We start from the raw sequence: 16,885 nt of genomic DNA on the forward strand, positions 1-16,885 counted from the left end.
AAGTGGCCCGCCAACACGACCTCAACATAATTTCCAACGCCGACGACACCCAACTCATCCTCTCCCTCACTAAGAACCCGCACACCGCCAAAACCAACCTCCACGAGGGAATGAAGGCCTTCGCCGACTGGATGAGCAACAGCCGTCTGCAGCTAAACTTGGACAAGACAGAGGTACCCCTCCTCAGACCCACCCCCTCAGCCTGGGACGACTCCTGGTGGCCGACCACACTGGGAACAGCACCAACACCCACCGACCATGCACGCAACCTAGGATTCATCCTCAACTCCTCCCTCTCCATGTCTAAACAGGTCAACGCCGTCTCCTCCTCCTGCTACAACACCCTCCGCATGCTCCGCAGGATCTACAAGTGGATCCCGACCGAAACAAGAAGAACGGTGACACAGGCCCTCGTCAGCAGCAGACTGGACTACGGCAACGCACTCTACGCAGGAATCCCAGCCAAACACCTATGACGACTACAACGCATCCAAAACGCCTCCGCCAGACTGGCTCCAGGATTGTGCTATGGGCAAATGGATGGTAGGGCAATATCTGGGGATTACATGTAAACTCTGCAAATGGCAAGGAAGTACAAGCACCAGATGCCGATAGACAGCATGATAATGTAACGTTTGCAGAGGACACAAATGTTATTTAGTTTTTTTGTGTAGCAATGGCTTACTTGAAAACAATGATATCACAACATAATATTCGTAATAAGTCACTGAACTTTCCAGGTCTTCTTTTCTTACCTGAGTAACAGGTAGCCATCCATGGTTTTACCGGTCAGTGGAAAATGGTGTCTAAGATTTGTGGCTGGTGGAGATGCGAAGGCTTTGGCCATTTTGACCTTGTGTGTCAAAAACAGAAATACTTGAAGTCCTATTAGAATTTGAAATTGATAAACTTCCAAGGACAGCATCAATTTTGATTGGGACAGATATCTGCATTCACTATGATTCAGAGAATGTACGAGTGAGGGAAGGACTCCCATAACATCAGACAGAAGGCATTACGCCATACCTCAGCTAGCTGACAGACAAATAAAAGGGGTGTTTTTGACAGATTCAGCTTTAGTGTGGTGCTCTTCATTCAGTGTCCAATTCTAACCATGGAATTTCTTATCTGTCTCAAATAGGTCCATCCACATGGATGAAAACCTACATATAATATTTGAACTTATAAACACTTAAGCCAAACGTTTACGGTATGGCCAAAGTGCTCACATAGCTAATGAAGAAATAACAGTGATCAGGGTCAGCTACAAGTCTCTCCATGCCTCAGGATGTTTGCTGAGATCTAAACTGAGTGACAGACACGGTCTGAGACCTTTTGGTCAGAAATCACAGTGCCCAATGACATTTTGTTGTATACACCAACACCATATACATTCTCAAAAATGAAAGCATGTCTTTCAAAGCTGCAGAGAGATCCTATAGCACCTAAGCAACTGTTTCTCAAAAAAATAGTTTGGAGTTGTCCAAAACTGAGCTAAGGACAGATATATTCTCTCTACCTGGGTGCAATTCCTCTTGAAAATTATCCAGAAGTGTATTCTCAACAACCTGTTGATGCTCTAATTTGTATGGGAGATGAGATTACTGGCAAATGTTTTTCTAGGTTCTTGCTTTTCAAAGAAGGAGGTTTCATCAATGGAATGACAATTGACTCGTTCAGTTCTGGAGGCATTTATATGTACTTGCCCCTCGAAGAAGGCTGCTTCAACAATGGAATGACGACAATTGGATCCTTAAGCTCTGAGGCATACTTCCAATTTCAATACAAACCTTAAAAATGCCTAACAGATGACCAAACAATGGCAGTACCAGTACTCCGGTTTCTCTAGTTGGATAAGAGTTTTGGTGAAGCTTGTAGTCCTATGTCAATTCAATTGGTCTTTATTTCGACATTATGTCATGAAAGACAACATATTAAATACAACAAAAGTTTTAAAAAGAATTAAGGGAACAAATAAACATTTTCATGCCTGAGTAGTACATCGAGGAAAATGGGGGCATTTCACATTAAATCTTCCATCCAGTTCTGTCCACTTGCTATTCCTTGTATTAATTAAAACATTTCTATTTAAGATCATAAATTTTAAAAAGTGGGTTAAAAAGACATTAAAAAAAAAGAACAGTATTTACAACAATTTTATAGAAAGAAGAACATTTTATACAGAGCAACATTTCATAAAGTGCAGGGGTTACCTAGACAGTAGTGAGGGCTACAGAGTTGAGTTTATTCCTGCGTATTGCCCACATCCAGCTAAGACAATTAGAAACAGTAATTATTAGACTTTCAGAGCTGTCTGTTTTAAAAACCCCGAGGGCCTCTGTGCCTTTTAGTATACCTTTCTGAAGGCAGATCGGCTTGATCCACCTTTATCGAGGAATTTTGTACATCGGACAGATAAACAGGATGTGAGCTAGGCTCTCTGGTTGTGTAATACAAAAAGGGCACATGACACCCCCACCATTGGACCATTTGCCTGTAAAAGTGTTAATTGGCAAAGTGCCCACCCTGTATTGATGGAACCGTTTCCTGTCCTCGGGGATTGTAATAATATCCCAGTAGGGTTCATAAGTTGGCAGGTGTTTAAGGTCAAGAAACTCACATTGTAGTGAGGACACGGTGCATCTTTGGAAGTCTTGTGAAAAGACCATTGACCAATACAGTTCCTTGAGGATCTTGCGTGGGGGGAAGGTGTTTAGCGCTGGGTTTTCCCAGAGATCAACAAGGCCCATAGCGGTATAGATGGCCTTAGAATCTCGAAACCATTTTATTCTATTGCCTGTGTCCATATCCCTTACCTCAAGGAGTGCCTGAGCATAGTGGCTTAGTTCTGGGGTGACCCAAACCCTCCGCCAATATGCTATAGGTCTGAATTGCGCTACATCCTCTATCCTCTGGCAGCCCAGATCAATATATAGAGGTAGAAGTGGGGTAGATGGAGGTAGCCTCGCTAGGCCTCTGATGAATTTATTTTGGGCAATAGCCAGGGCTGTAATATTACATGTCCCCCAAATTTCCGCCCCATACAGCACCGATGCCCGGATTTTTGTGTCATAGATTTTTAGTGCTGGGGCTATGGGCTGGGCAGCCGAGGAGCGCAGTTCCCTTAAAAGTACTCCCGCCAACTGGGCGCGTCTGGTTAATAGTTGGTTGATATGGGGTTTGCATTCAAGCCTTGATCCTAGTGTGATGCCCAAATATGTGAATGATTGGGTTTGCTCAAGAGGCTCCCCATTCATTATTGCTCTCCCTATCACATTTTTATGCCTGTGCATCACCATAAATTTGGTTTTAGACACATTGATAACAAGGCCATAATCATTACAAAAGGTCTCAAACCGCCCAATCGCTCTTTGTAAACCCTGCTGTGTCTTTGAAATCAAAATGGGGTCATCTGCAAACATCAACAGGGGTATCGACACACCACTAAGCTTGGGTGCATCAGTTGGAAAGTCCTCAGGTTAGTCCTATTGAGGATTCAATGTTGGATTGACGATGTAGATGCCCTGTCACCCCTACAAGCTGGGTTCCGAGCACACACAAGCACGGTGGACCAGGTTTTTAGATTTGTCACTATTTACTGGAAGTGGGTAGTTCTTGGAGAGGGAACATTATATGCCGCTTTCGTCGACCTAAAATCTGCCTTTGATTTAGTGCCCCGAAAGAAGCTGTGGCAAGTCCTCCAGGATCAAGGTATGCCACCCGAACTACTTGCGTTTTTAGTTAAACTTCATGATAACAACTATGCTCAGGTGCGGTGGGGACAACAAGGACAGGCAACAGATAGGTTTCCAATTCTGAAAGGCGTAAGACAGGGATGCGTACTGGCACCAACATTGTTTTCTTTGTTCCTTTTGGATGCAGTCTAATAGGCTGATTGGCCTATAATTGGCGGGGTCCGAGCGGTCACCCTTCTTGAATATGGGAATTATCTTGGCTCCCTTCCAGGTGTCAGGTATTGGGGAGCCTTTATCAATCGCATTTGCAAGGTGCATTATGTATTTTGCCCATACATCTTTCCCATGAATGAAAAGGTCCGCTGGTATGGTGTCCAGACCTGGCGCTCTGCCTTTCGGGACCGTTTTTAAGACATACTCTACCTCTTTTTGGCTAAATTGTAAAGGAGTTTGTGGAGTAATGACAGGTACGATGGTAGGGGATATCCCATTGTCCAGGTCCTGGCAAGCAAACTGCATCTTAAAATGCTTCACCCATTTTTCTGGAGGGACATTATTTTCTGGGTTGGCTCTGGGACAGCCCTTACCCCATTTCACCAGGTCCCAAAATCCTACCATATTTCTAGATCGACTAGCCTCATATAGATTCTGCCAGTATTTTTCGTCCCAGGATTTTCTTGCTTCTAGCTGAACATTCTTATACTTGAGCCTTGCATCTTTGATTACATCCCTGTTTTTCGATTTTACTGCTAGAGCTAGTGTTTTATAGGTGACCCTACAGCTCTTATCGTACCAATGGACTGGTTTGTGATTTGTGGTTTTATGTCTAGAACCTGTCACCTCTTTAGTAAAACAACTTTTAAGATTTCTAAAAAGTGTTGAATGTATAATAGCAACCTTGGACAGATGAGCTTAATTTAATAAGCAATCCTGTAACTCTACGTATGCCCTTTCTGCTAATTCCCCCATAGCGGAGAAGTGATCCTCTTTTAAAATACATTCAGACCATTTCACCCTCCATTGATCATTTGTTTGAAGTAGATCGGTGGTAGGTATTTTGGTATCAACCTGCGATGAACCATTCAGGTCCAAAGTTAAACTGAGGGGATTATGGTCGCTCTCTACTCTTGTTATGATGGACATATCGTGAATAGATTCCCAAAATTCTAAATTAATCAATATATAATCTATTCTGCTGGTGCGCACCCCATTATCAAAAGTTGGAGCTCCTTTATCTGCACTAGTCCTGCCGTTGACTGCACGCAACCCCTGTTCTAGGCATAAGGCTTTGAGCTGGAGTGCGGCCTGGGTCCATCGCTTAATCGGGGGAATAGTTAGTTGCGGGATGCCCCATGCACTATCTTCCGCCTTCGCTAGATTGATGTCATTTTGGTCAAGGGGTTCAAAGCAACAATTAAAGTCTCCCGCTATCAGCAGGTGAACTTTGCCATTAAATTTGTCCAGATGCAATCCCAATTTAGAGACTACCTCTGACTGTTTGCCTCCCGGTTTGCCCCTCGCATATACATTGATGATATACAGGTCTCTAGCATTTGGGCTTTCTAACCTTATGATAAGAATGTCCATGCAACCAGAATCAATCTGGGTAACCTTATACTTGACATCCTGCTTGACCCAGATAATTAAGCCCCCATTTGCCTACCTCTTGTAGTTCGAGTTGCGGGAACAAAAAAAGTTTATGTAGCCCTGCCTAAACTGGGGGTCCACCTGCCAGGTTTCCTGGAATATAATGATCATATAACCGTCAATGAATGCTAGCCAGTCTAAAGATGATAATTTACTCTTTAAACCTGCTATATTCCAGGAGACTATTGAGTAAGCTGGCACATTAGTTAATGGTCTGTTAGTAACCCGCAAAACGGTGGCAGTGGGAGTAGTGGCATACAAGTTTTTATTCTTGGTTTTGGTAGTAGATCCACTGCACTGTTCAATGCGGCATGGGTCAGGCCTTCGCTGGTTCTTGAGCCTGAATATCAGGGTATTGTTCCCCTAAAGCGAGGGGACTCTTACCATCATCCCTAATTTCATCTCTTTCGGCTAAACTGGCCTCTGATATAGCTACCTGGCTTATGGGAAGGGACTCGCTGGTTGATCTCTTAGCGAGTCCTATGTCATTTAAACAAGGTGTCAAACTTTACACGAGACAATCTATGAACAGTTGTCAGAATCTTAGATGAGCCAGACGCACAGAGACTGAAAAATCCAAGAGAGTAATTGATGTTTTGACACTCTTTTATGCTGTCAAGGCAAGTATTCTACTTAGTTGCCAATCAAACCTTGAGTGACAAATGATTCATGGGACATGTTTGATTAAGATTGCCCAGCTAAATTCAGTAACCTAAGGCCTCAAAAATGCCTCCTACTTCTTAGTCTAATTATTATTATTTTTTTGGGAGAAAAGTTATTTTTCACTTTTCTCCAGTTTTTGCTAGAACTGCTTTTAGCATGTGCAGCCATTAGCAATCTTTACCTCCTCGACTGAGGCTAACATAAGTACAGACAGTGGGCAAGATTAATTCATGCAATCTAGCCAAGCTAGTGCGATGCCCTAAGTGTGACGGGTATACACAGGCATGACTCCCTTACTCACTGTGCCCTAGGGATCATTGCAACAGTTGATAGGCAACCCTTGCCTAAGTACTTTATCCATTCTGTTTTGGGCAATAATCAAAGATTTATATAATGTTGAGATCTAAATCTTTGAACAAATGTATGAAAATAAGGGAGCATCTTTGGAAGCTTATAGGCACAAACAACTCTCCCCATGGCACCTAGATTACCATATAAATGTAATTGAATCTGCCCAAATAGCACAAGTAGTAGTAAACATCTGGGTCCAGAAACAGGCAAATACCACAAATAACCTGAAAGATCATAGTCCAGCTTCAACTAGAAAAGATAGAGCAGCTATGGCTTGCTTTCAATATATGTCAAGCCAGACTCAGAATGATTTTGTTACCAAAACTGCGTTCAATTTAAGGCTATCCAAAGAATCACTAGGAACTCCATCAAAGTGTGACACGACAGCTGAGTTTTATATACACTAATCTCTTGTAATAAAACGAACAGTATCCTCTTGTTAAGAGGATTTTAGAGGTCAGTCAGTGTATCTGGTCTAAAATGGCCGTTGTTCGCTCATCTTTTCATATCACAAAAACTACTAGCATTGCCTGCCATCAGTGTGATTTTAACGAGTTCAAATGGGCTTGCACAAGGTGAACTAAAAGTGTGGGCACACTAAAATATGAGAAGAGGGATTCCTAAGAGCACATTCACAAAAGCAGCCTACCACATTGTGTAATGCAGCTGGGCCACCCACATGCTCTCCCTAATAACGCCGAATTGAACAACCCCAAACAAAAAGCACAGGTTTCAAAATATAATGCAATTTGCTCTAACTGACCGGTTTCAAGCTGCTAAACTGTGCTAAGTGGAAGCAGTAATCTGTTCAGTTTGTCTCCTGATGGCCACAATGGTTTAGAAAACGATCCTAGGATGCTTGTTTCCAGTCCAGGGAGGACCTGGCTTGGCAGTTCGGGCTGGACTGTTCCCACGAGGAACAGGGTCAAGGCTGATTTGCATATGGCTGGTTTCAAACTGGAATGGCATGGCGAGCAAAGAAACGATGGATTTAGGCCCAGATCTCTGTACTGGGGTCAATGTATGACATTGTTCTGCATTCTGTCCATCAACTGTTTTTGCATCAGAAACTATCTCACCTGGTCGGATGTTTTCAACAACTGCTTTGTTGGTGGAAGTTCTCTGGTAGGTCAACCATTTTGACTTAAAAACTTTACTCTGTCCTTTTGTGCTACTACGCTTGAGGGGAGAAGGTAAACCGTTTCTTTCTGATGCCCTTTCATTTGTGCCTCTAAAAGGGCTAGGGTTGATCAAAATGAGAACCATATGAGCAGATGTGAATTAATCCCATCTCGATGTTGTCTAACTGAGAAGAGGCGGCATGCGGGGCACTTGAAGAGACAGTGTTTGAAGGTTGTAGTCTCCGCCAGAGGCAAGACTCTCAAAAAGAGAAAGCAGAATGAGAAATGTGCTTCCTTGTCTCCTCCAAGACTACTGTGTTATTTTGTACATCACCTGAAATGTTGATTACGTCAGAAGAACAGCAGCCTAAAAGAGGCACACTTTTGTGATAACAGTTCTACCAATGAGTAATCACATCACCAGAATGAAAAGGAAGAGGTCGAGGCAACACTTAATGCAAGGAGCCTCTCTCATCATATTATGGGTGTTCTTTTTTCGAGGACGAGAAGTGCAATCTAGGAGAGACCGGCGGCGCCACTTTCGACAGATTTTGCCAAAGCTTGCTCAACTTCAGATCATTTAAAGTAGGGACCTTGGCGGAAGCAACACTCTTCCTTCTGAAACCCAACATTGAAGATTTACCTTATCTTAGTGAATGGACATCACTGAGACATTGGCCACTTTGGTGTGGTTTACCACAGTGGAATCTGATGAGCTCCAAAACATTTCAGCAGCTCTACCTACTTTGAGGTGTAGCCACTCCTTCCACAGACATCACATATGCGACCAATTAGCCATGTATCACACTTGGTAAGACAACACCGCTGAGCTTTGCTCTAAATATCCAGGCAATCTCGGAGTTAAGGATGTAACTGTATTTGTTCCTTCAATGGTGTTTTAGGAAGCTTGGCAGTTAGCCCCACTTACATCTGCTCTCTGGCAGTCACTTGGGGAGAGACCATTGTGGTTGGTCCTTTGTGCTGGTGAGATGAAGGGGACGTCAAGGGATTATCTGTGCAAGTATGGTTCAAAACTGAAGAGAATCACACTATTTGGCTGTCCTAAAGGCAGGGGACACAGACTCGAGGGTCAGCTACAGAAAAAGGCCTGCTGCACACTACACCACGCTTTAGCCAATTTGTAGTGACCAGTACCACCTCAAACTACAATGTGGCGGAGAAGAGAACACGTTAGAAACGTAAAGAAAGTATTTGTGCGTTTCCCTTACATGAGATGCATGGTCCAACAACTGAAAAGGGAAAGCCATAAAGGGACATCTAGAAGTACAGTTCAAACACAAACATAAGCCAGTCTTTACCGAGAAGCACCAAACAAGGTGAATAAATGACGACGTAGGCTTCAGTGCGCAGAACACTTGTGGCTGTGACTTGATTAAAACAGCCTTTTTAGATAGGTTTTCTCGTGCCACCATTTAATGGTGCAAGTTCCCAATAGAGTGTAAAGGGGCACAACAGGAAAAAGCAGCATTAACGGGGAGACAATTCAAAACGTTCCATCACTCTCAAATACTACATTAGGTCGGTCTTATACGGCATAGAAAAATAGGGTCGAATTTAAACATGTTATCTAGCTGTTGGCAAATTAACTCTGTGGTCAAAGACAGTTAAAGAGCTAGCCACCCACAGGCAACATCACCAGACTCTTGGAAATCAGCTCTACAAGGATTTCATTTAAAAACAAACCTTTGCAATGCAATGGGTCTTGCTTTTGGGGCCTTATAAGTATTTAGTTTTACAAAAGGGGGTGGTGATGGACGGAACTGGGGTGGTGTGGAGTGCAACAAAACGATGGATTTAGGCCCAGATCTCTGTACTGGGGTGAATGTATGACATTGTTCTGCATTCTGTCCATCAACTGTTGTTTTGAACTTATAAGTATTTAGCCGTGCCGCACATTGTCTGCAACTGGAGTCAGTAGTGGTTTTACCAGGATGGTGGGGTACAACATTCCGAAAGAGTGAAAGAATAATGGGAGGAGATGGGTACAGACAGGCAACATCACAAAAAGTACAGTCACTGGCATTGGATAAAGGCATGGGGCACAAGCATTGCTGAGGCGCAGGTCAAAAGGCAGGAGACAAGAAAGCATGAGCTTGGGGCTCAGGCAGGAGTCAGGATTTTATGCTGGTAGGTTGCTCGGCCAAGAGCACTGGCAGGGGAGGACGGTAGTTACCCAAACGACTCAAGCAGGGTTTCGGGCAAAGGGCAGTGCCCAACCACTCTCCTATCAACAGCTTGAGTACCAGTTCCCTTTCATCCACTAGCCAACTTACCTTTAGATGATTTTCTAGAACATGATGCAGGCCTGGGATTTGCTCACTCAGGGCTATGCTACGCAACAGGTTCTGCACCAGTGGCTGTTGCAGCTCTGGGAAATTGTTGCAGACAAATGGGTCTAGGTCATCAAGGTACTGTAGGCGGCAGCGGGCTGCCGGGATTGGAACTCACAAGCGTGACACACGGGGGACTAATTACAGTATTTCAATTACTAGTACGGCTATGTGGAGCTCCACAAGAGATTGACTTTACTGCCTCCGAGTGTACTAGGTGGAAGAAATCTGCCCTTTTTAGCTCACCCATTGGACGAGTGAGTTGCAGTGAAAGTCTGGAGATTGAGCTAAAGTTGTGTACTGTACTTAGAGATCTTTTCATTGTGTCTTCTAACTCTGCTGTCATACCAGACTGATGATCTCCCGGAAGTAAGGAGAGTAGGGGGTTTCCTAAGCAGGAAGGAAAGCCAATCTGTAGGAGGGGAGAGTGTCGCGGAAGGAGCGCACAGTTTTGAGGAGAATGTGCCGTTAGCAACTGGGTAAACAATAGTGGAAGAGAAGCGATTGGTATTTGGGAACATCCTTTACAACGCAACTTTTACCACGCAGTGCCTTTACGACGCAACTTTTACAACGCAAACCATTACAACGCATAGCGCTGGGGGCGCTCTAGGATAGGGAATAGATTTAATTTACTATCCAACACCTTCCCTAGTGTCCACGGGGACTGGAGTTGGAATAGTAAATTAAACTATTCACTATCCAGCACCCCAAAGCGCTATGCGTGGTAATGGTATGTGTGGTAAAAACCGCGTTGTAAAAGCATGCGATGTAAAAGCATGCGTTGTAATGTCATACATCCTTGGCATTTAGCCATAATGGGATTATTGTCACCTATCTGTGCGAGAGGGCGAGTTGTTGGAACTTGGGTGTAGACCTGCTGTGTGCGCTATTATGAACATGGTACAGCACTTCCTGTGATGGCCTCTCAACGCCCCCTCTTAGTGAGTTGTAGGCTGTGGTCAACCCGTTCTGCTTGGACTTCAATCGTGCTTGGAGCTACAGAGACAAGCAGGGAACACTAGCAGGATATTACAAGTAAAGAATAACATTCAGTACATAAAGAAAAAACACCACGTGTCCAGAAAAGGGAGAGGAGGGACGAGGGAGGTGTTCAGCACAGACAACTGGAGGTGAGAGGGGAAAGTGAACCACATAGAGCATGAGCAGGTGAGGGAGAGGCTAAAGGCAACAGGACAAGGGGCGAATGAAAAGCAGGAACAGGGGCTGTGCTAGCAGCTACAGGGCACGAGCAGGGAACACTAGCAGTAAATTACAAATAAAAAAAGAACATTTAGTAAGTAAAGAAAAAACGCCACATGCTCAGAAAAGGGAGAGGAGGAGGGGCAAGGAAGGTATTCAACACTGACTGAGGGGAGCGGGGAATTTACACCACGGAGAGCATGAGGAGGTGAGGGAGGGGCTAAAGGCAAAAGGACAATGGGTGAATAAAAAGCAGGACCCAGGGTTGCGCTCAAAGCTACAGAGCACGAGCAGGGAAACTAGCAGGAAAATGACAAAAGACTAGGCAAAAGAAAAAAGCGGAGCGTGACACTAACGTACATGGTCAATCGTGAAATAATACATGCATCAGGGGCAGTGTCTAAGGCATGATCAAACCAACAAAAGAAAGTACAAATGTAAGCTATTCACCCATGAAAACAAAGGAAGTTCGAAAAGCACATGAAGGAACCAATCAAATGCGACGAGCGTGCTGAATGCCCATAAAGGAGATATGGAGATTAGATACTTTGCTAAAATAAATTGTATTGGTAAATTCACATATTTGACATATTCAATTCCATATGATCAAACAATTAAAGAGTTGTGCTGCTTTACATTAAATGCCATGTAAACTGTTGGATACTGTGCACAAGTGCTCGTGAAGGATTGTGACGGCGCAAGTGACACGTGAGGTAGAATATACAGCGGTCAAGGGCGCAACGACGAATCCTGACTTTTTTTAAGCTTACTTGTCCGCTGTTGCACCCTTCACCGTCACTGTATATACTACCTCACGTATCACTTACGCAGCCACAATCCTTCACAGGCACTTGTACACAGTAGCCAACAGGTTACATGGCATTTAATGTAACGCAGCACAACTCTTTAATTCTTTAATTGTTTGATCATCTGGAATTGAATATGTCAAATATGTGAATTTACCAATACAATTTGTTTTTGCAAAGTATCTTACCTCCCTGGCTTTTTTCCCCCTTCTTGACTGATCCTTCTGTAATTAATTGTAGTGTTTCTAACTGTCCTTTTACTGACGCCCCTTTGAGACATTGTTGTACGTTACAGATGTTTGCCATAGTCTCATTAGGGTTTATGGGCTACCTCCTGTAGTCTGGTATTACATAGAGGAGATAAAGCATGCCTCGCAGAGCAGCGCATAAGCGCTGACTCTAGGCTCGACCCAACAACCTCAAATACATAAGGTGGCCGCGTAATGGCTCCCTCAAAACAAGGAAGCACTCAATGTGTGCCAGCTACAGGAAACTGCTTTACACAAGGTGTGCAGTATTGAACGACCAGCTATGAGCAGCAGAAGCAGGTCTTGTAATAAAATTCACACTAAACAGAACCAAACTGAAGGAAAATACATCATGTATAATAATTAATGCTGAAGTTGCTTACAAAATAAAGAACTACAGATTGGAACTATGGTGCTCCAAAAACATCTGTTTTTAATAAAGTTGTGTGTTAATGCAACTCTCAATGTGCACACAGGTACAGATAATATAAGGGGTTTTGGAGCATATCATTGACACAACCTTCACATTTATAGTCCACGCTTAACAGAATCTTATCAATATAGTATGGAAGAACCCTTACCTCACTTCGAGTGACTACTATTCTGATCAGTGTAGAATCATCCGTCCCTGCCCCTTTCATCGAATGATAAAGCCTTTCAGCAAAGAAGGCTGGTCGGTTTAGAGCACACTGCACTGTATAAATACAAATAAATATAATGAACTCAAAGGTGGACTAATCAGCCGCAATTGCTGACAATTCTTCAGATGCATTACAATGTTCATCAAAGAAGTTAAACAAAACACTAAGGCCAGGTGTGCCCACTGTGCTAACTGAATTACATACACGTTAGGAGGCATTTCATCTTTCTGGATTAACAAAACTGCTCATTTACACAATCACTTCATATTACTTTGCCTCTTGTTCTTATTGATGATGCTCGTTTGCCTTTCTGACATCAATCTAGTGTATGCTACTAGCGCTCTATAACAAATTGATTTTTCATGATTATCCTACAAAATGTAAACTATTTCCATGTGGATGCTTCACGAGGAAATTATCTAGTGAAAATGTGCACTGGGCATCCTACCATCCTGGCATCCTTAGCTTACTGACCAACTAGACATGCACATCAATTGTACACCAAAGTGAAAGAAGCAATGCTGAACATGGAAGCTGAGAAGCAAATGTATAAAGGGTCTTCACTGCTTAGCTTATACTGAATGGTATAACTCCTTAATGTTAAGAACCATTTGTTAAGAGATTAAGCCAGAATTATGATAAAAGCATTTTATAAGCAATTCTGTCCGTCTCACACGTTACGATAGAGCATTTCTCTATCGAGAAAGGTTTGCATTGATTACGAAGCGGTTACTGAACAAGACGGGATTACCTTTTCAGTCACCCATGAGTTTGGGCACTCAACTTATAGTACATGTACTCCTCCTTGCAGTTATGCATCCATTCATTCATCAATGACTCATTCTGGCATTCACCGATTCACAATAAAACACATACAAACTCACAAGCATGTGTAAGAAAAATACAGGTAGAAAAAATTCAGCTGCCTAAAAATGGTGGACAACAAAGTAAAAAATGTAAACATTACAGCATGTATCCATCCTGGAACTGTATTGTGCACTGTGAGACATAGGCGCTATGTTTAGAAGCAATGTGTTGGCCATTTTGGAACAATGATAAACTATACGTAATAATGTTCCAAGATGGCCACCCAGAAAACACAGCAGTGGGCGCCTATCTTAAACAGTACTGTACATAATGTATAATTTTTTTTACTCTTCCATGAGGGCTGGTATGCGGCTTTTAGGAGTGGTGGTCGTTATGAAAAGGTAAAACAATCAGCATTCCAAGCTTGGCATTCAATTTAGAAGCAGTTGTCATACAGGATGCCGTCCACTACAGTTAAAATTAATGGCAGGTGAGCAGAGGAAAGAATGTGTGTGTGTGTGTGTAGGGGGGGGGGGGAGGCTGGGGCTAAGTGAAAGCCAAAGATTAACAAGCATTGGCATAGCCAATAGGTCTCGCCTTTGGGACCTTATAAGTGTTTAGTTATCCAGCACAATATCCTTGGTGTAACAACATTAACTGTTACATAGCTAAACACTTATAAGGTCCCAAAGGCGAGACCTATTGGTTATGCCAATGCTTGTTTTTGCTATTTCGGATGCCTCGTTTCCCTGCCGGGGTTACAACAGTTCATGCCCAGGCTGGACGGTTCTTCTGCAACCAAAGGCCCCCGCGAAAGACAGAGAAGCCACGCAGTCACACGCTAAGGGAAGAAGCGCCAGAGAAATTAGACAGCGATTAGGAGCAAAGCTTTTTAACTTGTTTTTCTGACGGTTTTGCCAAGCCCAACAGTTACTTTCCAGGTGGAGAGCTGCTTCTCTCCTCCGGGACACAAGGGGTATCAATCAGGTCAACAGGCCTCAACCAACAAAAACTTCAATTCATACATATAAAATGCAACCGTATCCCACTTAATACTGGCTTGCAACGTGCAGTAATGTGCCAGACAACGCCTGGAGCAACAGTATCGGAGCTCACCTCCAAACCTATTGCCATACCCTAAATCAGCTCACTCAGAATACTCACCTAAACCAACCCTCCTCAAACCATGCCCAAGAGAGCAGATTCTTGGTCCTCTAACCGCTAAAGCATGGCGGGTTCCCAAAGTGGTATGAAAACACGGCTCTAGCTCCCATGGGCACTAGAAATCGCTGCTACACACATCTACTAGTCTGTGCCTTGGGCACATTTTTGCCTTGCACTCCAGGACTCCTCTCGCCATAGCTTGCCTTGCACTGTTAATGAATGAACTGCCGCTCGTGTTTGGGAGCCAGTGCTTGCCTTGCTGCTGTGGGTGATTTTAGGACGGTCACACACTCACGGGGAACTTTGCCGATTTTGGGGCAGGAGACGGACCTATTGCCCGTTGCGGGACTGCGAGGACCGGCGTGCTGTGCGGCTCCTGACCTGCCGCAGCTGGTCCTCTTCCCGCCGCATCTCCCCGCAGCATAAGAATGTCTCGCGGCCCCTGCTCCGCGGGAGCCGCTCGTGTTTGGGAGTCAGTGCTTGCCTTGCTGCTGTTGGTGATTTTTGGACGGTCACACACTCACCAGGAACTTTGCCGATTTTGGGGCAGGAGACGGACCTATTGCCTGTTGCGGGACTGCGAGGACCAGCGTGCTGTGCGGCTCCTGATCTGCCGCAGCTGGTCCTCTTCCTGCTCTCACCTCCTCCTATTTAGGTGAAATATCATCGGCGCACGCGGGACGCGTCTGAGGCCGTCCGAGGTCGTTCAAGGCCGGGCTGGGCCCCCCCCCTGAAAACTGTGGTATGGTGCTGAGTTTTCATGATTTCACACTAGTCTATTAGTCCGTTATTATTGTTCTGCTCCCATTCATGTGTTAAAGCCTCTAGGAACCAGTTACTATGTCACTACGGTCTGGGAAAAATAGAAATGTAACTTTCATCCACGGGCGGGGTAGCCACGGGAACCTTGGATCAATTCTTTAAACGGGCAACTGTAATTTTAGAAAAAGAAATAGCCCTTACTGAGCAACGCTTGTCCCTAGACCTTATAACGGGGAAGCGCTCATCTCTAGGCCCAATTGGGTCAGTGGTCTCCCCTGAATCACCAAGATCATTAGATCCCTCAGCTGCCCAGGGCTCCAGTTCTAGTCCCAAGCTGATAGTCCCCGATAATACAGCAGGGTGCCGTATCCTAAACACATCTATAACCAGCACGGCCTCTAGCAGTTCTAATTACAGAGTTTTAAATTTCCCCTTGCCACATAGTTCCCCCCTAATAGCTCAGAACCAGGGCCCATCAGCTAAAACTAAACATAGTCAACGGAAAAGAGGGGGCGGTCCTCAGAAGGGTGGCCTGGCCAAAAATTCAAAAGAAAAATAGTAATATCCCGGCCCCTCATGTTGCTGTACAACCCCATAGTCCGCATAGGGCCACTTCAGATTCTATCCTACATTTTCCCAATTGTGGTATAGATGATGCTGGGTTGCTGCGTAAAATAGAAATTGTACTTAAATCCTTGATGTTACCCTTACTGGAGAGAACCAGGATGATTAATTCTAAACTAGATCAAATAGAGAAGCTAGTTATAGCTAATTCCAGTATGCTGGATAATTTTGTAAGAGGAATGGATAACCCAAAGAACCTGGTTACTGCTCCACAAGGTTTGGGGACCGGAAACGGTTCAAGGGTGGCTCAACAAGCTACTTTCGATAAGCCTAATATTCAGCCTGGACAACTAGATATAGAGAAGCGCCCTGTAGGTAAAAACCCCTTAGGTATTACTAGGGACAAGGGCTTGGTGGCAGGCGCGGTGCCGAGAACGCAGTCCGCACCGTGTGTACTAGAAGGGCAGATTAGTAAACAGATACCCTTAGACAGACAAGGCACCAACTTGGCCAGATTAAATAGAACTACCACCCATATTGATTTACCACCAGAGGCGGCACCCTTCGTGAGTGTTCTGTCAGGGGTGCCTGAGCTTGCTATTGGAAAAATTGAAGGGTATCAGGAATTAAAAAACAAAGATGCCTTTTGGCTAAGTAAAAATAGACCGCTTCCACCTAACATTGACGGGAAAATTTTAAACGTTAGAAGGGTGGGGTGGTTAGGACATATGACTAAGGATATAGAGGGAGATCTGGTTATAGTGAATTTTAGGGACAAACGAGTGATTCCCTACCTCCAAAGTTGGCATACTCAAATTGGAGATGGAGGAATAGTCACGTGGGAACTAGGCGATTTCTATCC

General features: G+C 44.1%; 1 protein-coding gene across 1 annotated transcript in view; it reads right to left on the minus strand.

Annotated features, from left to right (window-relative positions):
- ANXA7 (annexin A7) overlaps nt 1-16,885 on the minus strand; it is a 452,163-nt gene that overhangs the window by 24,917 nt on the left and 410,361 nt on the right. Inside the window, exon 12 of the mRNA XM_078643136.1 lies at nt 12,667-12,779. Within this exon, the coding sequence (XP_078499262.1) occupies nt 12,667-12,779 (113 nt within the window). The remainder of the gene's footprint in view (nt 1-12,666; nt 12,780-16,885) is intronic.

The sequence above is a fragment of the Lissotriton helveticus genome, chromosome 5_1 (genome assembly GCF_964261635.1).
Source record: "Lissotriton helveticus chromosome 5_1, aLisHel1.1, whole genome shotgun sequence".
Classification (NCBI taxonomy): domain Eukaryota; kingdom Metazoa; phylum Chordata; class Amphibia; order Caudata; family Salamandridae; genus Lissotriton; species Lissotriton helveticus.